Source organism: Hemiscyllium ocellatum, chromosome 15 (genome assembly GCF_020745735.1).
Source record: "Hemiscyllium ocellatum isolate sHemOce1 chromosome 15, sHemOce1.pat.X.cur, whole genome shotgun sequence".
Lineage (NCBI taxonomy): Eukaryota > Metazoa > Chordata > Chondrichthyes > Orectolobiformes > Hemiscylliidae > Hemiscyllium > Hemiscyllium ocellatum.
This window is the reverse complement of record NC_083415.1, coordinates 28,186,839-28,210,620: the sequence shown is the minus strand read 5'-3', so window position 1 is coordinate 28,210,620 and position 23,782 is coordinate 28,186,839. Positions and strand designations below refer to the sequence as shown.

Here is a 23,782-nt window from a genome sequence, read left to right as displayed (position 1 = left end):
CCATTAGACTTGCTCATGCACAACTGAGGTTTAAAAAGCAGAAAATATCTGCAGAGTTGCTGTTATATTAAAAGCAACAGCTTGTATCGATATAATGCTTTTAACATAGCAAAATGTCTCAATCTTCTTCAAAAATACTGAGCCAGAGATCTTGCGAAGGATAACCAGAAGCTTAATAAAAGAAATAGGTTATAGGAAGGGCTTGGAGGAACAAAGAGAAAAAGAGAAGTTTGAGGTGGGAATTTAACATGGGACCGTTCCGGGGTGATTAAAATTAGAAACTCAAAAGACTAGAAATGGAGGAGTATCAATATCTCAGAATATTGTCGGGTCTGGAAAATATTATAGAAATATGGAAGTGAAAGCTATTGAAGAATTTGAAATTTGTGATGAGAGTTTTGAAGTTAAGGTGGTACTAATCATGAACCAATGTAAATCAATGACCGCAGGGATGATAGGAGAATTAAATTTGGTGAGCGTTAGGATGTGTGGAGGACAGTGTTTTAGGTTTCCTCAGGTTTAAACTTTGGAATTTGGTCAGGAGTACATTGCTCCCTCTAGATGTGAGCATTCCGAAGGCATAGATAAGGGTATTAGCAGCAGATGAATTGAGGCAGCAGTAGAGTGAGGCTATGCTATGAAGGTTCAGAGAAGTGATTTTAATATTGGCATGGATATTGAACAGTTCAGTTCAGTGTCAGACAATTGCCTGGGAAAGAGATTGTTTGGTAGCTAGCGAGTAGAATTTGTGGTCAAGTCTGACTTTGGCATTTCCAATATTTAGACGAAATTTCAGCTCACCCAGGCCTCAATATTGCTGTGGAGTTTAGAGAGGAGTGGTGGTATATTAGAGTTGGCCTTCATTAGTGTGTATCTGGAACTTTGCCATTGTATCAAAGGTTTCATATCAACACACACAAATGATGCCACATGTGATAATGACAAAGACCAACTAACTCTCCTCAGTCTTTGACAAACTATCTGCAGCCACTGACATCACTGTCCACATCTTACCCCTCTAAAGCCTCCCCATCATAATTTACCTGGATACGTATGTTCCCATATCATCTATCCAGTTGGGAGTCAGAACATCACCATCAATGATTTCTATTCCTGATTATACCATATTAGTTCTCATGTCAACCAACGGTGCATTTTTATGTGCTTCCTATTTCTCATCTACAGTCAGTTCCCAGAGATATCCAAAAATATGGAGAAAGTGAGGTTTGCAAATGCTGGATATCAGAGTCAAAGAGTGTGGTGCTGGAAAAGGACAGCCGGTCAGGCAGCATCCAAGGAACAGGGGAGTCGATATTTTGAGCATAAGCTCTTCATTAGGAAGAACTTATGCGTGAAACATCAACACTCCTGTTCCTCGGATGCTGCCTGACCGGCTGTCCTTTTCCAGCGCCACACTCTTTGACTCTGATATCCAGCATTTGCAATCCTTATTTTCTCCATATTTTTGGATATCTCTGGGAACTGACTGTAGATGAGAAATAGGAAGCACATAAAAATGCACCGTTGGTTGACATGAGAACGAGTATGGTATAATCAGAAATAGAAATCATTGGTGGTGATGTTCTGACTCCCAACTGGATAGATGATAAGGGCAGAAGCCTGAACAACAGAACAAGTTGTGTATTTCCTTAATCAAATGTGATTAAATGTTGGAGAAGAAAACAGGAACATCTGATAAGAAAGATCAATAGAAGTTGGCAAATTTAATGTCAAATCAGGTGCAGACAGAGAATTAAAATTGAGTTAAGAGCAAGATAAAGTTTAAAAAGATAAAAGTCAGAGAGAAACAATAAAATTTGATGTTTATCATATTTCTCAAAATTACTCATAATGTAAAGAAATGAGGTTCCCAAAGTTAATTGTTTACTTTCTGGAAGTGGCATTCTTTGGTAGTCAATAGCAATTGTATTGTTAAAATGTTACTTATGTCTAAACTAAACGTGCCATAGAGAATTACATTTTTGTTAATGCGTACAAGCAAAAACTTTGTGAAACTTACACAGTGGTTAAGCCTAACATGTCAGCTTCACAAAGTTAATTAAGCAATGCATATCAGCCAGAACGTAAGGAAAATCATAACTTCTGGAAATTTTCATGGTATCTCTACCTCAGCACAGGTTGCTGGTTAATTCATGCATTGTCAACACTGTTACTTTTCCAGCAGTATTGATGAACTGTTTTCTTGTATGTATATTTGTGTTACTCAGCGAGGTCACACACCGAGAGTGAGCAATCACCTGAAAAAGAATGGTGGTGATTATCTTTTCCTTCTTATCTTTCACAGGGGGAAACAGATTCATTGAGGACATTGAAATGATGATTGGTAAAAAGAGATGGTACTTCTGGCTGTGGTGGAGAATATGTTGGTTTTTAATTTCTCCTTGCCTAATAACAGTAAGAAAGGTTATGTCTTTTAGTGATTTAAGATTCAGTAAATAATAATTGCATCTGTAGTGGTTGGAATGAGGTCAGCCAAGTGGCTCTCATAGAAAATGAGTTCCCTGATTGGGGCTGTTAACATGGCTCAATCAGGGGAGCCCAGGCTGACAGACATAAACAGGAGTGTCAGGAGTTCTGCTCATTCTAGGAGCTGGCTCTGAGCTAGCTGGGTCAGAGTCATGTACTATGCACCTGTAAATAAAGGGTGAGTTACCGACAGGATACGGGTCCTTGTGAAATTATTTCAGTGCACATGCTGTTTTATTCTACATCTAATCTTTGTGGAATCATTTCAAACAGGGAATCTTAATCTGGTCGGCTGTCACATTTCACCCACCGCAATATGGATCATTTGAGTACCCAATGTGGGCAATACTATTTGGCTGGTGCGTATTTCTCTTCTGTGTTATTTGGATTCCAATTCTGGCAATTGTGAAAATTACCCAAGCTAAGGGCTCCAACTTATATGAGGTAACTTTATAACTGCCTTTGAAACTTGAAACAATTTTTATATATTGAATCTTAGAAATGAATGACACTGAAGAAGAAAACCCTTTAGCCCATTGTACTGTGCCAGTTTAAAAAAAGTGCTAGCAGGCATAATTCCACTTTACAACTCTCGATTTATTTTATTATTGGATTTGAGTGTTGCTGGCAAAACATTTATTACCCATTCCTAATTGCCTTGAGAGGTCATGGTGAGCTGCCCTTTTGAATTTCTGCCACCCATGGTGAGGTACATATAGTCTAGATTAGAGTGGTGCTGGAAAGCACAGCAGGTCAGGCAGCATGCATGGAGCAGGAAAATCGAAGTTTCGAGCAAAAGCCCTTCATCAGAAATACAGGCAGAGAGCCTGAAAGGTGGAGAGATAAGTGAGAGGAGGGTGGGGGTGGGGAGAAAGTAGCATAGAGTACAATAGGTGAGTGGGGGGAGGGGATGAAGGTGATAGGTCAGGGAGGAGGGTGGAGTGGATAGGTGGAAAGATAGGCAGGTAGGACAAGTCATAGGGACAGTGCTGAGCTTGAAGTTTGGAACTGGGGTGAGAGGGGGAAGGGGAAATGAGGAAACTGTTAAAGTCCACATTGATGCCCTGGGGTTCAAGTGGTCTGGGGCGGAAGATAAAGCGTTCTTCCTCCAAGCATCTGGTGGTGAGGGAGCGGCAGTGAAGGAGGCCCAGGACCTCCATGTCCTCGGCAGAGTGGGAGGGGGAGTTGAAATGTTAGGCCACAGGGCGGTATGGTTGATTGGTGCGGGTGTCCCAGAGATGTTCCCGAAAGCGCTCTGCTCGGAGACGTCCAGTCTCCCCAGAGGAGACTGCATCGGGAGCAACGGATACAATAAATGATATTGGTGGATGTGCAGGTAAAACTTTGATGGATCTGGAAGGCTGCTTTATGGCCTTGGATGGAGGTGAGGGAGGAGGTGTGGGCACAGGTTTTGCAATTCCTACAGTGGCAGGGGAAGGTGCCAGGATGGGAGGGTGGGTTGTAGAGAGGCGTGGACCTGACCAGGTAGTCACGGAGGGAACGGTCTTTGCGGAAGGCAGAAAGGGTGGGGAGGGAAATATATCCCTGGTGGTGGGGTCCGTTTGGAGGTGGCGGAAATGTTGGCAGATGATTTGGTTTATGCGAAGGTTGGTAGGGTGGAAGGTGAGCACCAGGGCGTTCTGTCCTTGTTACGGTTGGATAGATGGGGTCTGAGGGCGGAGGTGCAGGATGTGGACGAGATGCGTTGGAGGGCATCTTTAACCCCGTGGGAAGGGAAATTGCAGTCTCTAAAGAAGGAGGCCATCTGGTGTGTTCTGTGGTGGAACTGGTCCTCCTGGGATATGGCGGAGGCGGAGGAATTGGGAATATGGGATGGCATTTTTGCAGGAGGTAGGATGGGAAGAGGTGTAATCCAGGTAGCTGTGGGAGTCGGTAGGTTTGTAAAAAATGTAGGTACCAAGTCGGTCATCATTAATGGAGATGGAGAGGTCCAGGAAGGGGAGGGAGGTGTCAGAGATGGTCCAGCTAAATTTAATGTCAGGGTGGTACATATAGACCACAGCCTAGATTGACCTGATAAATGATATTAGGCATGATTTTCCTTTCACAAACCTTTGTTGCACTGCATGAATATCTTTAATTTTCTGAAGTGCTTTGCTGGAATCTTTTTAATACTAACAACTAAGAGTTTTCTTACCACAGCAGTTAATCGAGCTGCCCTGTAGTTTCTTGCTTTCTTGTTGCTTTTTGAGTAAAGGAGATTTGTTCACTAATGGACTATATAATGAAACCTTTCCTGAATATCGTGAACTTTCAAAAATTAAAGCCAGTATCTCAACTATTTCATTGTTAAGAATCACACAACACCAAGTTACAGTCCAACAGCTTTGTTTGGAAGCACTAGCTTTCGGCCCCCTGCTCCTTCATCAGGGGGTTGTCAGGTCAAACACTCGATGAAGGAGCAGCGCTCCAAAAGCTAGTGCTTCCCAATAAACCTGTTGGACTATAACCTGGTGTTGTGTGATTCTTAAGTTTTTCCAACCCACTCCAACACCGGTACCTCCAAATCATAGCTATTTCATTAGCTGCTTCTTTCATGACCCTAGAATGAAATCATCAGAGCTCAATGACACGACATCCCATAGCTTTTACTGACTACCATTTCTTTGGTGATTATAATTTTGTTGAGGTCTTCCTTTCCTTCCATTTCCAGATTTATTAGTATTTCTAGTAACATTTATATTCTCTACAGTAAAAACTGATGCAAGATATTTGTTCATTTTATCTGCCAGCTGTTTATTTTCCATTTTGATTCTCCAGTCTCGTACTCAATAGGACCAATGCCCATTTTGTTAATGCTCTTTTAAAAATATCTATAGAACTCTGAAAATATATTTTTATACTTCTAGCTAGCTTTTTATACTCTAAATTTGCCTTCGTATTTATTTTTTGTCATTCATTATTCTTTATTTATATTCTTTCCAATCTGCTCTCTCACTACTAATCTTTGCACAATTAAATGCTCTTTCAAAAAAGTTTAGTACTATCTTTACCTTTTTAATTAACGATAGATGGCTGTTTTCTTGGAATTGTTCATTGGACTGTATTCACTCTAAGTATTCTAAAATATCCTTGTAAACATCCACCACTGTATTACTAGAGACCTATCCTTTAAATTAATTTGCCAATTAGCTTGTACTAGTTCCTTGCCTTCAAAGTTACTCTTCGTTAATTTTAAAATGTTAGTTTTGGGCACTCTGTTCTCTCTTATTGATGTCTATTAGGAGTGATATCATTCTGATGTTGTTTATTAATCCTGTTCAATACATGACACTGTCTGGTTAGCTCCCGAATTTTTAGATTAGACTTACAGTGTGGAAACAGGCCCTTCGGCCCAACAAGTCCACACCGACCCGCCGAAGCGCAACCCACCCATACCCCTACATTTACCCCTTACCTAACACTATGGGCAATTTAGCATGGCCAATTCACCTGACCCGCACATCTTTGTGACTGTGGGAGGAAACCGGAGCACCCGGAGGAAACCCACGCAGACACGGGGAGAACGTGCAAACTCCACACAGTCAGTCGCCTGAGTCAGGAATTGAACCCGGGTCTACAGGCGCTGTGAGGCAGCAGTGCTAACCACTGTGCCACCGTGCCGCCCACAATGTTTTCTAAGCACCTATCCTGAAAATGTTTTCTAATAATTTCTAATAAAACAGCCTTTGCCCTTTTTTTTCCTAACGTATATAAGTATATTCATATCTCTCATGATTATTACCGTACAATAAAACCATAATGGGCACGGTGGCACGGTGGCACTGCTGTCTCACAGCACCAGAGACCCGGGTTCAATTCCTGCCTCAGGCAACTGACTGTGTGGAGTTTGCACATTCTCCCCGTGTCTGCGTGGGTTTCCTCCATGTGCTCCGGTTTCCTCCCACAGTCCAAAAATATGTAGGTTAGTTGAATTGGCCATGCTAAATTGCCCGTAGTGTTAAGTGCAGGGGTAAACGTAGGGGGGGGGGGGGTAAACGTAGGGGGATGGGTCTGGATAGGTGCACTTCGGTGGGTCGGTGAAGGCTTGTTGGGCCGAAGGGCCTGTTTCCACACTGTAAGTAATCTAATCTAATAAAAAAAAGACCATTCAGCCCATCGGTTCTGCCCCACCATTTGATTGTGGTTGATATGTTTCTCAATCCATTGACTTGCCTTCTTCCAATGATCCTCGATCCCCTTACTATCTCTGTCTTAAGTACACTCAATGACTTGGCCACCACAGGCCTCTGCGCCAATGAGTTCCACCGATTCCCCACCCTCTTGCTGAAGAAAGTCCTCCATATCTTAGTTCTAAGCGGTTGTCCCTGTGCTCTGACACTGTGCCCTCAGGCTCTAGTCTCTCTTGTTTGTGGAATCATCTTCTCCACTTGCAGTCAATCCAGGCCTCACAGTAATCTGTAAGTTTTATTGTGAACCTCCTCATCCTTTTAAACTCTATCAAGTACAGACCCAAAGTCCTCAACCACTCTTCAGATGACAAGCTCTCCATCCCTAGGATCATTCCTGGTAAATGCCTCTGGACACCCTCCCCAGCTAGAGCACGTCTTTCTTTAGATATGATGTCCAAAACTTCCCCAATACTCCAAATGCGGTTTGATCAGAGTCTTGTACCTATTTTGTAATCTAGCCCTATTGAAATGAATGCTAACATTGCATTTGCCTTCCTAACTGCTAACTGAACCTGCATGTGAACCTTTAGAAAATCCTTAACTAGCACTCTTGAGTGCCTTTGTTCTTAAGATTTCCAAAACCTTTACCCCATTTTAAAAATAATCTCGGACTCTATTCTTCCCACCAAACTGCATGACCTTACACTCCCCACATTGTATTCCATCTGCTACTTCTATGCCCACTCTCCTAGCCTGTCCAAGTCTTCTTCAGCCTCCCTGCTACCTCAATACCCTTTGTTCCTCCATCTAACTTTGTGTCATCTGCAATCTATTCAAATGCTCTCTGTTTCTTCATCCAGATTGTTAAAGTATAACATGAATAGCTGTGGTCTCAACACAAACTCCTGAGGAATTTCACTGGTCACCAGCTGCCATCTTGAAAAAGACCTCTTTTTCCCCACTGTCTGCCATCTGCTAGACAGCCAATCCTCTATCCATGCCAGCACCTTGTCCCTAACGCCATGTACTTTTACCTTATTTAGCAGCCTCCTGTGCAATACCTTGTCAAAGACTTTCTGGAAATCCAAGTAGATCGTGCCCATTGGTTCTAGCCTGCTCATTACCTCCTCAAAAATCCTAAGAGATTTTAGCAGGCATGAACACCACTTGATGAAGCAGTACTGACTCCCCCCTACTTTACCATACCTTTCTAATAAACTTCCATAATTTCTTAATTTAAACTCTGTCCTAATGTGTGATTGGCAATGTACTGAAAGGAGCCCTATGAATCATTATCACTAATCCCGAGATTGTTACCTAACACTTTGACAGGAACAGTCAAGCTACTTGTGAAGATAGAGAAAGCCTTTATGGATATTTGATCATTGAAATGCCGTCGAGAAATCAGTTTGAATAAATTAATGTGTAACCTGATTTGGATTTTTTTTTGTTTGGTTAGGTGCTAAAATGGATGAAAATTATGCACTAATTATCAAGCATTTTCTTATCCTTTGCACAGAAATTTATTGCATCATGCAAACCTGCTCCTGACTGGGGTCCACTCTTGAAATTGAACAGAGGGGAGAGGTACAAACATCAGACTGACCATGTATGAAAACTACATTCTTCTATAAACTGTATAATAAAAATCAAAATTTCAGGATTTTATGTTTACTATGCATCAATTTTGTAATCAATTATATTGAGGGCTGAGAATTTGTAAAGAAAAAAGTATTATAAAACAAATTACCTCAAAAGACTAACTATAATGCTGTTGTTTAATGATATAGTTCAAAATCAACACTGTCGCTACTTAAAATCATTTTTCCTGATACAATTAGAGAGGCAGAATTTTGAATGTCAATGAAAAACACATTGTTTCAATGAATTGTTTATTTGATTCAGATGACTTGATCGTCAATGTGGTTTATAGATCTTTCATACTAGCTCGACACTAAGGCACAGTTTGTGCTTGTCACATCAAAACAAGAGCTCTTCTTGCAGAATAAAGCGTCAACAATTCTTGGTTGATTAAAAAATCAGATACTTACTCTAATGTAACTAAAAATGGATTCTGGTACTGATAATGAAACAAATCCTAGATCTGCACTTACAAGACAATAAATGTGCCTATCTATGTGATGACTGCATGCATTGATCTGTTTTTCTTTGTTAGTCAATGACACTACAAACATTCAGCAACACTTTAATCCTGTATTTTGCATCTGTGCTTTTGTTTGCCATCTTAGATTTTTGTTCTCAATTCAAGTAAAGTGAAAGCATTTAATTCATGAAACTACATACTTGTATGTAATTACAGAGTCAGCATGAGCACTGTTGTTTTGAGATAATCAACTTCACTATTTACAACAGACTTAATGATTAACGTAATGAGAAATGTTTCTACCTAACTGCATGATTTTAAAAAAACTCCTGTGCATTGAATACATATAATTCACAAATGTACGGTATTAAAATCTCTTTGTTTTTAAGATCCGATCAGCAGGATTATTTTGCACCCATTCTAATAGAATCCCTACAGGCTGGAAGCAGGCTACTCATGTTCACACTGACCCTCCAAAGAGCATCCCACCCAGACCCACCCCCATCCCTGCATTTCCTGTAGCTAATCCACCTAACCTGCACATCTTTGAATTGTGGGAGGAAACCCACACAAACATGGGGAACTCCACACAGATAGTTATCCGAGGGCAGAATTGAACCCAGATCCCTGGCATTGTGAGGCAGCATTACCACTCACTGAGCCTTAATTCAGGCAGAAGGGGCAGGCCAATGGAATTTTGGCCAGAAGCTGTTTTCCTCTTGTAATTTTGAGCTGAAAATTGAACTTTGAACATTTCTGCCTAAATGTGGGAATATGTGTTTAAACTAGATAATACTATTGAAGTTAACATAATAGTAATGTGTAGAGCAGCTTGTTATAATGAAAACAAACTGGGTTTAGTAGATCCCTTTAAAGGATGTAAATATGTCATTGCTGCCATCCCATGTAGTATATGCCTCGCTGTGTCACTGGATCAAAAATTTCAATTAAGTTATTGCGAATTGATTTAGCTTTAAAATTCTATACTGGCTTTCCTTTAATGACTCAAGCTTCTCCAAACAATAATTAATTTTCTTGGCAATAGTCTTATCACAAATGTAGGCATGATTCACTTGTAATTATGAAGTTTATCTCCCTGATTTTTTGAACGGGGTTTAAACAAAATTCAGAATTAAGTAATCTTATTATGGGAATGGTTTTATAGTAATAACTAAGACGCACCAGCCTGCTCACAGAACAGCTTGCTGCTTGCAATGCTTACTAGTTTTGTGCTCATTGTGACAGATTCAGAATGGATTATGATTTGCATTCATTAGGTTTTGAGTTTGGCTTTTTATTGCTCACAACTGGAACTTAAATCCTATTAGAAATAATCTTAAAATCATTTTAATCCAGAATACCTGAAGTACTAATAAATGTGATTTTTATGAAGGTTATTTTATGGAACATGAACTCACTGCCTCTGACCTCTGTGCTTGCAGACTGAGCTTGTGATACTAAACCTGGGCTCAGTATATTCTCCATGATATTTAAATATAAAGAGAGGTGAGATGCTGAAATAATGTGAGTCAGCAATTTGGGCAGTGATATTCAGAGTAGGACAGGAAGTGACAGACTGTATGAGCTCAGCAAAACAGCATTATATAAGGCCAAAGCGGGAAAGACATGAGAAGGCAGGAAAATAGAGGTGAGGAGCATTAGATCAGCCGTGATTTTGTTGAAAGGAGAAGCAGACTCAATGGACTGAATGGACTGCTTCTGCTCATTTGTCGTATGGTTGTATTGAGAGAGAGGAATTGAGATAAAGAAGGAAGCATACCTCAGTGACAACATGTTTTCGGACTCTTCCTGACCAATTGTTTCAACAGTTTCCTGGCAAAACGTAGTACCTCAGATGTGAATCGTCCTTGTCCACACTGGAAGATGTCCTGCCAAGTGGTCTCACTCTATCAATTATACATCACAAAAAAAAATTTGCTATTCAGTCATTTGGCTAAAAAAGGATGTATGCAAAAGGCAAGAATGGTTGATGCATTTCTTCAAGCAGAACCTCTAAGATATCATCAATAAAACAGGAAAGCTTTTCTCCGTTCCTCTTCTCCACCACTTCAATAGGCCTTGATGTCTGTCACCTTATAATGTGATTTGTTGGTTCTCAACGCCAGTTACATTTTTAAAGAATAGAGCAACAATGCTTAAAATGCTTATTTTGAGGATTACCAGGGTTTACTTTATAAATAAAATCAGAAAATGCTGAAGAACTCAGTAGGTCTGGCAGCCCCTATGGAGAGAGAAGTATATTTAATATTTTGAGGAGACCTGAGTTCCTCCAGCGTTTTCTGCTTTTATTTCAGCTTCACAGCATCTGCAGTATTTGATCTTTATTTAGAATTTAAATGCTGCTTTCTGATGCTAAGTGCAATAAAACAGAATATAGAAGTGATAAATACCCAGCCTGGATTAAGCTCAGTCTGAGATGTAGCAACGGCAGTGGAGCTGAATCCAGAGGTGTAGCTCTGCAGGTGATGTCCATGACTCAAAAAAGTGATGTAGGCTTGGCTGCTCAGGAGCCAGCTGTAGATCGATAGGGTACAAAGTACTGATTTTTGTGGTTTGCAATTTTTTTGCAATAGGGAGCGAGAGTGCGAAATCAGACTGTGATGAGAGGTGGGTACGGTTGAGTAGTTGTATCCCAGATTATTGTCTGTATTTGATAAGATTTGAAATGGCAGGAGAACCCAGCCCTATAGAATGCTCCTCCTAAGCTATGTGTGAAATCAGGGACAGTTCTGGTGTCCATGATGACCACTTATAAAGGAAATATGTTCAGTTGCAGCTCCTGATTGGCTGCATGGAGTATCTGGACCCACGATGGACTTAGTATGGAACATCTATGATGTTGAGCATGTCATGCACAGCATGTTTAGTGAGCTGGTCATACCACTAGTAAGAGCTACACAGAAAGAGAAATGTTGGGTGACCACCAGGAAGACGGGTGAGCATGGGCAAGGAGTTCCCTGTGGCCATTCCCTCTCAAACAAATGGATACTGCTTTGGATACTGTTGGTGGAGGGGAGAGCTTCTCAGGGGAAAGCAGCCAGATCAGTGGCATCATGACTGGCACTGTTGTACAGCAGGGAGGGTCAAAGTATAGGCAAGCAGTAGCGATAGGGGCACAGTTAGGCATTTCTGTGGCCATGAGTGGGATTCCAGGATAGTGTGTTGACTCCCAAGTGCCAGGTCTAGGATGTCTCTGAGCAGATGCAGAATATTCTGAAGGGAGAAGGTAAGTAGCCAGACATCACGGTGTATATTGGCATTCAACATGGGCAGAAAGAGAGATGAGGTCAGACAAAATTAATTCAGGGACTTAAGTAGCAAGTTGAAAAGCAGGACCACTAGATTTGTAGAGTGGGACCTGCACAAGGAAAACAGATTGCACTAAACTGGAAAGGCACCAATGTCCCACTAGGGAGGTTTGTTAGGGAGGGTTAATGTGACAGGAGGGTGGGCACCTGAGCAGTAGGTCAGCATGTGGAGTGTTTGAAGAGAAGAGAGCAACTACATCAAATAAGTGTAAGAACAGGCAGGGCCAGGTTAATGAGCATGGCAGGGCTAGTTGTCTGAAGAGTATTTATTTTAATGCAAGGAATATAACATGTAAGGCTGATGAGCTTGGAACCTGGATTAGTACATGGGACTATGATGTTGTAGCCATTACAGAAACTTGTTTGAGAGAAGGGCAGGACTGTTTAAGAAGGGTGGTAAGGACAAGCCAGGGAACTATAGACCAGTGAGTTTGATGTCGATGGTGGGCAAGTTGTTGGAGGGAATCCTGAGGGATAGGATGTATATGTATTGGGAAAGGCAAAGACTGATTAGGGATAGTCAACATGGCTTTCTGCGTGGGAAATCATGTCTCACAAACTTGATTGAGTTTTTTCAGGAAGTAACAAAGAGGATTGATGACAGCAGAGCGGTAGATATGATCTATATGGACTTCAGAAAGGTGTTCAACAAGGTTCCCCATGGGAGACTGATTAGCAAGGTTAGATCTCGCGGAATATAGGGAGAACTAGCTGTTTGGATATAGAACTGGCTCAAAGGTAGAAGAAGAGGGTGGTGGTGGAGGGTTATTTTTCAGACTGGAGGCCTGTGACCAGTGAAGTCCCTCAAGGATTGGTGCTGGGTTCTCTACTTTTTGTCATTTATACAAATGAAGCATAATGCAAGCATAATAGGTAAGTAAATTTGCAGATGACACCAAAATTGGAGATGTGGTGCATATGTGAAGAAGGTTACCTCAGATTACAACAGGATCTTGACCAGATGGACCAATGGGCTGAGAAATGGCAGATGGAGTTTAATTCAGATAAATGCATTTTGGGAAAGTAAATCTTAGCAGGACTTATACACTTAATGGTAAGGTCCTAGGGAGTGTTGCTGAACAAAGAGACCTTGGACTGCAGGTTCATAGCTCCTTGAAAGTGGAGTTGTAGGGAGATAGGATAGTGAAGAAAGCATTTGGTATGCTTTCCTTCATTGGTCAGAATATTGAATACAGGAGTTGGGAGGTCATGTTGCAGCTGTACAGGACATTGGTTAGGCCACTGTTGGAATATTGCGTGCAATTCTGGTCTCCTTCTTATCAGAAAGATGTTGTGAAACTTGAAAGGGTTCAGAAAAGATTTACAAGGATGTTGCCAGGGTTGAAGGATTTGAGCTATAAGGAGAGGCAGAACAGGCTGGGGCTGTTTTCCCTGGAGCGTCGGACGCTGAGGGGTGACCTTATAGAGGTTTACAAAATTATGAGGGGCATGGATAGGATAAATAGACAAAGTCTTTTCCTTACGGTAGAAGGGTCAAGAACTAGAGGGCATAGGTTTAGGGTGAGAGGAGAACGATATAAAAGAGGCCTAAGGGGCAACTTTTTCACGCAGAGGGTGGTATGTGTATAGAATGAGCTGCTAGAGGAAGTGGTGGAGGCTGGTACAATTGAAACATTGAAAAGGCATTTGGATGGGTATATGAATAGGAAAGGTTTGGAGGAATATGGGCCAGGTGCTAGCAGGTGGGACTAGATTACGTTGGGATATCTGGTCAGCATGAGCAAGTTGGACTGAACGGCCTGTTTCATGCTGTACATCTCTATGACTCTATGACTGGGAGCTCAACATTCCAGGGTTTAGATGTTTCAGGCATGGTGGAGAAGGGTATTAAAGGGATGGAGGAGTTGCTTTTATTGATTGAGAATATCACAGATGAACTAAGAGAGGACATCTTGGAGAGCTCATCTGGTGAGAACTTAGGAATAGTACAGTTGCAATCATTATGATGGGTTACTCTATAGGCCTCCCAATAGTCAGTGGGAAATAGAGGAACAGATTTGTAAGCAGATTATGGTAAGATGTAAAAATAACAAGGATGTTGAACTGGATGGTTTTCATTTCCTACTATTCATGGGGACTCCATTAGTGCCAGGGTTTAGATTAGATTAGATTACTTACAGTGTGGAAACAGGCCCTTCGGCCCAACAAATCCACACTGACCTGCCAAAGTGCAACCCACCCATACCCCTACATTTACCCCTTACCTAACACTACGGGCAATTTAGCATGGCCAATTTACCTGACCCACACATCTTTGGACTGTGGGAAGAAACCCACGCAGACACGGGGAGAACGTGCAAATTCAACACAGTCAGTCGCCTGAGTCGGGAATTGAACCCGGGTCTCAGGCGCTGTGAGGCAGCAGTGCTAAGCACTGTGCCGCCCACAAAGATAGGAGAGAAGTTGTTAAGTGCATCCAGGAGGGTTTCCTGAAACAAATGTAGATTAGATTTCCTTCAGTGTGGAAACAGGCCCTTTGGCCCAACCAGTCCACACCAACCCTCCAAAGCGTAACCCACCCAGACCCATTTACGTCCGACTAACACAAAGGGAAATTTAGCATGGCCAATTCACCTGGCCTGCACAGCTTTGGACTGTGGGAGGAAACCAGAGCACTCAGAGGGAACCAATGCAGACACAGGGAGAATGTGCAAACTCCACACAGACAACTACCCAAGGCTGGAATTGAACCTGGGACCCTGGTGCTGTGAGGTAGCAGTGCTCACCACTGAGCCACCATGCCACCCCATAGTTTAACTATGGAAAGGGGCCATTTTAGACATTGTATTTGGGAATGAACGTGGCCAGGTGTTTAAAGTTCCAATGGGGGGCACAGTTTACAAATAGTGATCTGTATGTTTTAAGATTGTTATGGGAAAGGATAAGACTGATCCTTGTGTGAAAGTGCTACATTGGAGGAAAGCTAAATTCAATTATATGAGGCAGGAACTGGGAAAATTGGATTGGGGACAGCTGTTTAAAGATAAAGTGGGAATATTTTAAAGACCAGTTGATCAAAGTTCTGGACCAGCATGTTCCTGTGATAATGAAAGATAAGGATGGCAAGATATAGAAGCCTTGAATGATGAGCAGAGAAATGTGACTGGAAAAGACTTTATACACCCTTCCAATCTCAATTGTAGCACTGCCTGCTGAAAGACAACTCAACAGGTAATGTTAATAGAGGAAAAGAAATCCCTTTTCAAGTTGTTCATAAGGCGCATTAGTTCATCCATTATAATGGCTCAGAAAATAAAGCAGAATCCATGAAACCTGGCCTCAACTGCTTTTGCTCATGATGCATGTTCTTGGTCGGTTGCAAGGGGATGCAGGAAGTTCTATTCAATATTAGAATAAATATGAAAGAGATGCAATTACATCTTCAATGTTTTCCTGAGTATGATATTGCTGTTCATTCATCTGTTCAAAAAAGTGTCTGGGCTACAGATTTCTCCATATTTACTGCGAGTGCTGTACCACACTGGCTAAACTACAGAAGCTAATACATTCACTAGGAAAATGAGTTGCAAAACCTCTTTGATTAAACTCTTTTTTGCAACTTACTATTATCTCCTTACGTAGCTTAGTATCAAATGTTGTTTGATTGCATGCTACAAAGTGTCTTTTAATGTCTTGCCTCATTGAAGGTGCATTATAAATGCAGATCTTTGTTATTTTTCTATCATGCTGCCTTTTGTATCTCCTCTCATGGGATGTTGGTGTCACTAACTGGGCCAGCTATTATTGTTCATCTCTAGCTGCCTTCTTGCAAATCCCAGTTAGATCCTTTTCTGTACCTGCTATTCATCAACTCTGCTCCTATGAGTCATCATCTGAATGTAGACCTGCATTCTGGCCTAAACCCCTCCCTTCACCCACAACCTTCTTCCCTATACTGCACATATGTGCTCTTTAGTAGGCACTCTTCACCTTTGACTGAAAGGCATGGGCTACTTCCTTTTCTAACATAACGCATAATATATGATTTCATACTTAACAATAAATATAACTGAACAAAACAAGAAGACAAAGAGGGGAGAAATTAGAGAAGAGAAAAAGAAAAAAATGCGGAGAAGCAGGGATAAAACAAAAGTGAGTGAACAGCAAAAGAAAGTCATAGATGCTCCCACAGAAGCATTTCAGGAAATGGAAAGAGCCAAATATTCTGACTTCCTGTGTGTAAGATCCCGAGGGATCCTCTACTGAGCAGGAATTTGAAGCTGGATTCTCTCACCAATGGTGTTCTTGTCTTTTTCCAAGGATTTGTTGCAAAACAGACATTTCTGGAAAAGCTCAGCAAGTCTAGTAGCATCTGTGGAGAGAAAACAGAGTGAACGCTTACACTCCAGGATTCTTCTTCAGACCTTTTCCCAGCAATTTCCTGTTTTTGGTTCTGAGTTCCAACATCCGCTGTTTTTTGATTTTTTGTTCTCTTCAAAGTTTTGTTGCATTTCTATGACAGTTAAAAGAAAATCTTGGTGGAAAATCACTCCAAGTACTAACTTTAAAATCACAGCCAGCTTATAAATACAGATGAAAGCTAGCTCATGTTAAAATGTACAAACGTCCTATGCTTTGTTCCATCAGGAGATGGCACTGTCACACAAAGTAGAAAAGTTTGTCAAATCCAAATGGTAAGGTCATTAGTGGAGTGTGTTTAACTTTTGTTTCATTGTTGTGTTTCATTATTTGATATGACTCACGATTTATAGTAAATATTAGGCACATTGTGAATCAAAAAGAAAATAACATTAATGCTTCATATCAAGCAGAAAATACTCTAACAACTCAGCAAGTTAGACTTCTGTGGAGTCAAATAAAGCTAACTTTCTAGCTTAACAATTTGTCTCTCCTTACAGTTGGGAAAGCAATGGTATAATGGTAATATTACTGGACTAGTAATCCAAAACTCCATGCTATCCCTTGGCAAATTGAAACTGCAACCAGTCTACTACAATCCTTTGTGGAATCTGCAATTGGACATACATTGAATCCCTACAATGTGGAAGTAGGCCATTCAGCAAGTCCAGCAGCATCTGTGGAGAGAAAGCAGAGTTAGCATTTCCATTCTAGTGAATCTTCTTCAGAGCTTGCAAACTTCAGAGAATGTGCAAATTCCACACAGAAAGTCACCCAAGAGTGGAATTGAACCTGGGTCTTGGCACCGTGAGGCAGCATGCCACTGCACTTGAAGACCAGAAAATATTTTGACATCTGTTTGGTGCCATTAAGAGGGAAGAATATTTTACCAGACATCAACTTCAAGGCATTTCATGGAGGCCTCCTCTTGATGAACTCTATTGTTGTGAGTTTCCTCATGCCATTCTCTGCAGCTTGCCTCATTGTCTCATTATCATGCCATTATGGTGCTCCAATTGTGCTATCGGCATAGGCATTATTTTTAAAGTTCAGTCATGCACCACATCACATACTGTCAACAGAAAGTTACCTTTCACAGTACACTTAATGGGTGGGGATAATAAACAGTTGCATCTGAGAGTCCATTAGTGGCACAGCTGACACTTCATTGCAAATTTTTAAATGGATTGCTGTTTAAGAACTGTACAACACAGGTTGCCCTTCCCTAGTATCATCTCATCTTAGAACCCTACCAAAAGGAGTGCTACTCTTTTGCTATTATCAGTTGCTATCTAAATCTTCACATTGTTCAATGTGGGATCATCACATGCTGCAGAGCCTTCAAATGGTTGAAATATTCACTTTTATTCAGCAACAGCAAGCAAACAAAAACTGCAAAAGAAACAGACACACCTGCCTTTCAAGCAGCAACAAAATTTACAGTCAATGAGTGATCATTGCACCCAACTCAAATCTATTAGAACTGGGTATCAATTAAGTTGCTTGTTCTGCCTGAGCCTGCAGTGCATTTTCAAGCAGCAAGTCCTGTTTAATGTCTTCATCTTCTTCCTCAAAAGACTGGCTGTTCTCCCAGCTCTTCAGAGTCCACCAGATCCCCTCTTTCCTGCTGAAAATGTGCAGAGCACACCATGTTGGGATTACACAGCATACTCTGGGATGTACCACTGCCTACTGCCTTGGCTGCAACACTGAACTCATCACTGGGAAACAAGTTGAAGTTGGGTGATCTGATATAAATTGCACCGGTAACAGTCAGGATCCATTGGTAGATTGAGGAAAATGAGGTCCCACACAGGTCCCCAGCAGATCCTTGGATGCTGCCAATGGCACAAAAGCACAGTACAACTATCATCTGTGATAGGATGGCCACCAAATCCATTAGCAGTTGACATAATTTATTGGCAGAGTCCTGGGATATTCTCAGTCATTGATGATGCTGTGCCTCACTGATTTGAAGACAACAGCATCCAGGACTATAGACTCTGAACCTTAGCACATCCTGAAATAACCTTCAGCTGTAACCTCTTCTGGTCCTAGGTTTGCGAGGACATCTGTTCCTCTTCAATTTCTCAGCACCTTTGTTGCACCACAGCAACAGCAATGATGCCCCTGCTGTGTTTGGATCTATTAATCATGGTTTGAATAAACCTGTGTGGAGAATGTCAGGAAATCATCCCTCATGTGAGATGCCAGCATTTGCATCATACGCAAATGGACGATCATATTCTACTATAGTGTGGGACGTGGAGGGTCCATAAAGAGGGCCATGAAATGTCTCCAGAAAATGAGTCTTTGCCATAGGGACCTTATTCTGAAGAATGCAGCACAAGCCATATCACGGAATTACAATAGGAGATGGTAAGTGCTGTATGATTACTGATACCTTATATCCCATCCATAGCCCCATTCCTCACAACACCCAGGAAAGGAAGCACTACATGTTGGTGAATAATTACAGCTCAGGGTGAGAGACAATCAGCTTCGTGCCCATGTCTTTGTGCAGTCTATGAGATCTTGAATTGTCTCCATGAATTCTCTTTGTGAATAGTGACCTGCAAATGACACTTTTGATGTTGTGTGTGATTACTTCTGCTTCACAAAGATGATTGTGATCCATCTGGACTAACCAATATCATGGTCAAGTGACCAAGATTTGTATCGAAAACTGCAGGCATTTCATATACTAGGTACATGACTGTACATAGGGGGTACTATAGCTACAGATAACTTCAGCACATACTATGTAAGCACCTGATTAATGCTATTACCCCTTGTTGGGTGTCACATTGCTCACCAGTAACATTTGCATGCTCAGACAGAAAAACATCCGCTTCACTCACTGAGTCTGCAGCGCCACAGTCATTTCCCATCTCTGTTTGTACACTCACAGTTTACATGAGTATGGAAGGTAAGGAAGGTCACATTTGGCCTCCTGAGTGCAGCCCCATGCTGGTAAACAATGGATCCCATCAAACTCCATGCTCCTTTCTTCCTTAGACAGCTGCAGTACTGAGCATCCACATTATTTGAATTATAGTTTGATCTCCAAACATCAGCCCCTGAGCCCTAGAGCTACACCTTACTCCTAACAATCATTGTGCTGCACTGCTTCTTTATTAGTCATTCAAGGGATGTGAGCATCACTGGGCCAGCATTTATTACCCATCCCTGGTTGCCCTTGAGAAGGTGGTGATTATGAGCTTTTTTCTTGAGCCCCTGCAGTCAATTTGGTGTTGCTGGACACATGATATTGTCCCAATGATACTGAAGGAACAATGCTATTTTTCCAAGTGAGAATGGGAAGTGGCTTCAAGGGAAACTTGCAGGTGGTAGTGTTCCATACTTTTACTGACTTTGTCCTTCCAAATCTAAGTGTGTGGTTTGGAAGGTACTGTATCAGGAGCCTTGGGAATTACTCCCCTCCCACCATTGACAAGGTGGTTGTGACCATCTATGATACTCTATTGAAGTATCCCATGTCCTACACTGCACTATGTTTTCCCCCAATGTGTTGAGTTGCCGCCATTCAATTATTATCTTCTGCATCCAAATGTTACATCTAATCCCCATTTCTCTACATCTAATCCCCAATTCTTTAATTTCCCTGCCACACAGTACCCACTGATAACACTCCTTGACTTTCACTGAGTGTGGTGCTGGAAAAAAACCAGCAGGTCAGGCAGCTCATGAAGGGCTTTTTGCCCAAAATGTTGATTCTCCTGTTCCTCGGATGCTTCCTGACATGCTGTGCTTTTCCAGCACAACACTCTTGACTCTAATCTCCAGAATCTGAAGTCGTCATTTGCACCTAGCTGACTTTCACTGAACTGACTGACAGGACTGACCATGCTGCACATGCTGACTGATTTGTGTAAAGTTCCCTGAATGACTTACTGTGACTCCTCTGATAGGTTGCACCACACCTCCTGGACATCCAGTGGTCCACTCTCTGGGCTGTAATGATCTGATCCTAACCACAACAAGACACTGATTGAACATGCCCAAGTCTCTGAACTGAAATCAGACAGCCTGCTTGGCTTACTATGCTGGGACCCCTGGCTGATGGCTGTCTCCTTTGGCCTGACTGAGAACTGAACTTCTTAGACTTTGAGACATGGTTATTTGGTTGCTGCACATACAGTGTATTTGCCATGTATATTGCTGGTACATTGTGTACGTATAATGTTGATTTAACACAATGCATACAACAGGTTCACCTCTCTGACTAATCACTACTGACAGATTTGGAAAGCTGCCTGGATATGGGTTTGTGCTAAATGGCAAGGCAACACTGAAGTATTTTAAATGTTTTAATTCTGAGTGAAGTGGCAAATCAAGACAGAAGTTGTGAGCATAAAAAGGTGCATAATGAGTGAGTGCTAAGAAAGCAAGCAAAGAGTCCTTGGATGCGCCCTGGTCAAATCAATGAGTGGTGTGCTTATCCCTGTGCTCAAAGCAACCTGACAGCATCATTGTAATGGAAGGTGCAGCAGTGAGGAGCAGAGCTGTAATTTAAATGAATCAGAGATGTGCCATGAGGGTGTGGAAAGGCAGGTATGTGTCAGATGCCATTCCCATTGGATTGGGAATGCAGGTAGTCATTGCTCATGGAGCATGACCTAAGATGTCAGAGACTGCTATCCCAGAGAAGAAGCCACCTGACACCTGCTCTGACATTCATGGTGGGAATTATCGCCACAAAGTTTCTATCTGATGGGAGAATAGGAAACTGCAAATCCAAAACATGAAATTAGGAAACAATGGAAATAGACCTCTTGCTGCTTCCAAGTGAGATTCTCATCTCACCGTTTAACCATCGGTGGTCGAAACAGACTTTTTTTTCTCAACATTGTGAGGTCTCATTTCTGCCAACCTCATTGTATTTTCTCAGGATTCAGCAATGCCTACAAGATTGAGGGGCTTGGAAAATTCCACCCATCATTTTGACACAACCTTTGCAATTACAGAGAATTAAAGGGCCACAACATTTTCTTGCAACATGACAGAAACCTTGGGGATGAGAACAGCTGAAAGTGTACTAAGAATGTTTGATCCTTCAGTCAAAACTGGGGAAGACTTTTTTTTAATTTGTTGCTGAACAAACATTCACTGCCCATCCCTATTTTCCCAGAAGGTAGTTAAGAGACTTTTTTTTAAAATCTGAGTTTTGGTAGCTCTTTTTGGCCCTTATTACACGCTGGTTGTTCTCTGTGTTGATTAATTCTCTCTCAATGAACAAATTAGGTGATGGTTCTGCTGATAGCAAACCCTTTACAAACAGACCTCAAACAAGCTTTCCGCTCTTATTTGCATATGTAAAGAGCTTCACGCTGGTTTCAGACACTATCCCTAGCTGGACACTTTTTGTTCTACCTTTCAGAATATAACGGACAGAAGGCTTCAATTGTGTGCTATCTACTCGTCATATTAGCTGCCTAAGAACCCATTCATTTACTTTGAGGAAGAAATTGTTCCACTATTGTTATATAGAATTCTGTCGATTCACGAGGGCATGCAATGTCTCTGCATATTACCACAATGATATTAATGACAAATGCCATGCAAGAGCTGTCCATGTACTGCCTGGTATGGTCAACCAGCATTAGTCTGTGTAGTAGCAGCTAATTATGTTGGACCCAATTTATCTATACAACTGAATGATCTCCTTGGACTTTATGAAGGAACGGAGGGTTTTCCTGATCAAGGTTCCTTCCTCAATTAATTTCACTATAAATAGATTATCTTATTTACCCTTTGTCTTGTTGTATGTGGAATGTTATTCTTGATAAATAGGCTGCTGCGTTCACCAATAAATCAACAGAAATAACTCATTTGTTGTACTCATGGTGGCCGATCCTAAGGATGTGATCAGTCACCGCACGAGGTTTTTGTTTCCTGCTGAAAACCTGCACCTCAGCTTCCATGAAAGATCTTAGTGGAAAGAGGGAATGAAAGATTAGTTTTCCACAGAAGATGGGAGTTGAACATAAAGATCTGATCTCAGAAAAGCTGCCATAATGCATTCTGCTTTCATTTTAGTTATTTTAAAAGTTTATTCCACATTCAACAGGACAGAGGGGAAGTGTGGAGTCAGCTATGTTCAGGCTTGGTCATTAATTTCCATTTTGCTGACATGAAAAGTTATTTGCTTTTTCCCACTAACTGAAACAAATAATAAGCATTAATTGCAACACATGCTTCATGCGCAATATTTGCAGACACATAAAGGGCTGCAAGTCTGTGCATTTGGTCAGCTCAGCACTTGTATTTTCTGTTGGAACTATGAGCAGGCACACAGGATAGCCTTGGAAGGTTCCCAACCCTACCTCCTGACAACAGATCAGTTAATGGTAGAGCCATCCACAGTTGCCCCTGGAATTTCTGAGCCTCCACTCCAAGCGCTGCAATGCTTGGTATTTAAATTTTAAGAAGTTACAACCTTCTGTAGAATGTTGCACATATTTAGTTAAATATAGCTTTTAGGTGCATGTGTGGCTTTGCCACATTCATGTTGGTGCATAGTTGCTTTTATTCACAAGAAAGGTTTCAGATGTAAAATGAATCAGAAAAATTGAATGAGCAGCCAGTGGAATAAAAACGTGTGAACTTTTAAAAATGTACATTAATTATTTTGAACAATAAAAATCTATGCTTTCTTACAACAAATCAGGCAGTTATGTTTCAAAATTAATTTAGTTAACATTTAAGATGTTTAAATTGTCCTTTGGCTTATCCACTGTAACTTTAGCAGAAAATTAATAGAAACTCCACAAAATAGCATGGATATTATTTGTGATATCTTGCTGTAGTTGTGATGTAACAATTCTGTTGAATTAGTCTTGTGAAAATTCAGCTTGTGAATGTTTAATGGGAAAGGCGAAGACATGTTGGAATCAAAGCAGTTGCAGAGTCTAATTTTAATTAGATCAAACTTAGGCACCCTGGCTACCTTCAGTTTTAATATCTATTTGAATCCATCAATCATGATACTGAAAAGTTATTTTAAAAAGTCAACATTTTGAGTTTGAACTCCTTTTTATAACTCTCACAATGAACTTGAAATATTAACTCTATTTCTCTCTGTACACATACTGCCAGACTCATTGAGTTTCTCCAACACTTACTGTGTTTCTTTGTGATTTCCAGGCTTATTGATGAGCAAATGATAACAGATGAGTTGGGCAATGATGTTACATATTAGAATTGTAAATAAGCTTGGAGATCCTGATTAGTCATGTCATTCACAAGATGATTTCCCATTAAGAAATATCAGAGGATTCGCATTTGGGGCTGTATCAGGAAGACCTCAAATATATTTAATAAAAAAA

General features: G+C 41.2%; 1 protein-coding gene across 1 annotated transcript in view; it reads left to right on the top strand.

Moving 5' to 3' along the window:
- LOC132822657 (sodium- and chloride-dependent neutral and basic amino acid transporter B(0+)-like) overlaps positions 1-2,943 on the top strand; it is a 44,500-nt gene extending 41,557 nt beyond the window's left edge. The window contains exons 8-9 of the mRNA XM_060835905.1: positions 2,306-2,415; positions 2,761-2,943. Coding sequence (XP_060691888.1) covers positions 2,306-2,415; positions 2,761-2,943 — 293 coding nt within the window. The remainder of the gene's footprint in view (positions 1-2,305; positions 2,416-2,760) is intronic.
- Positions 2,944-23,782: the final 20,839 nt, after the last annotated feature.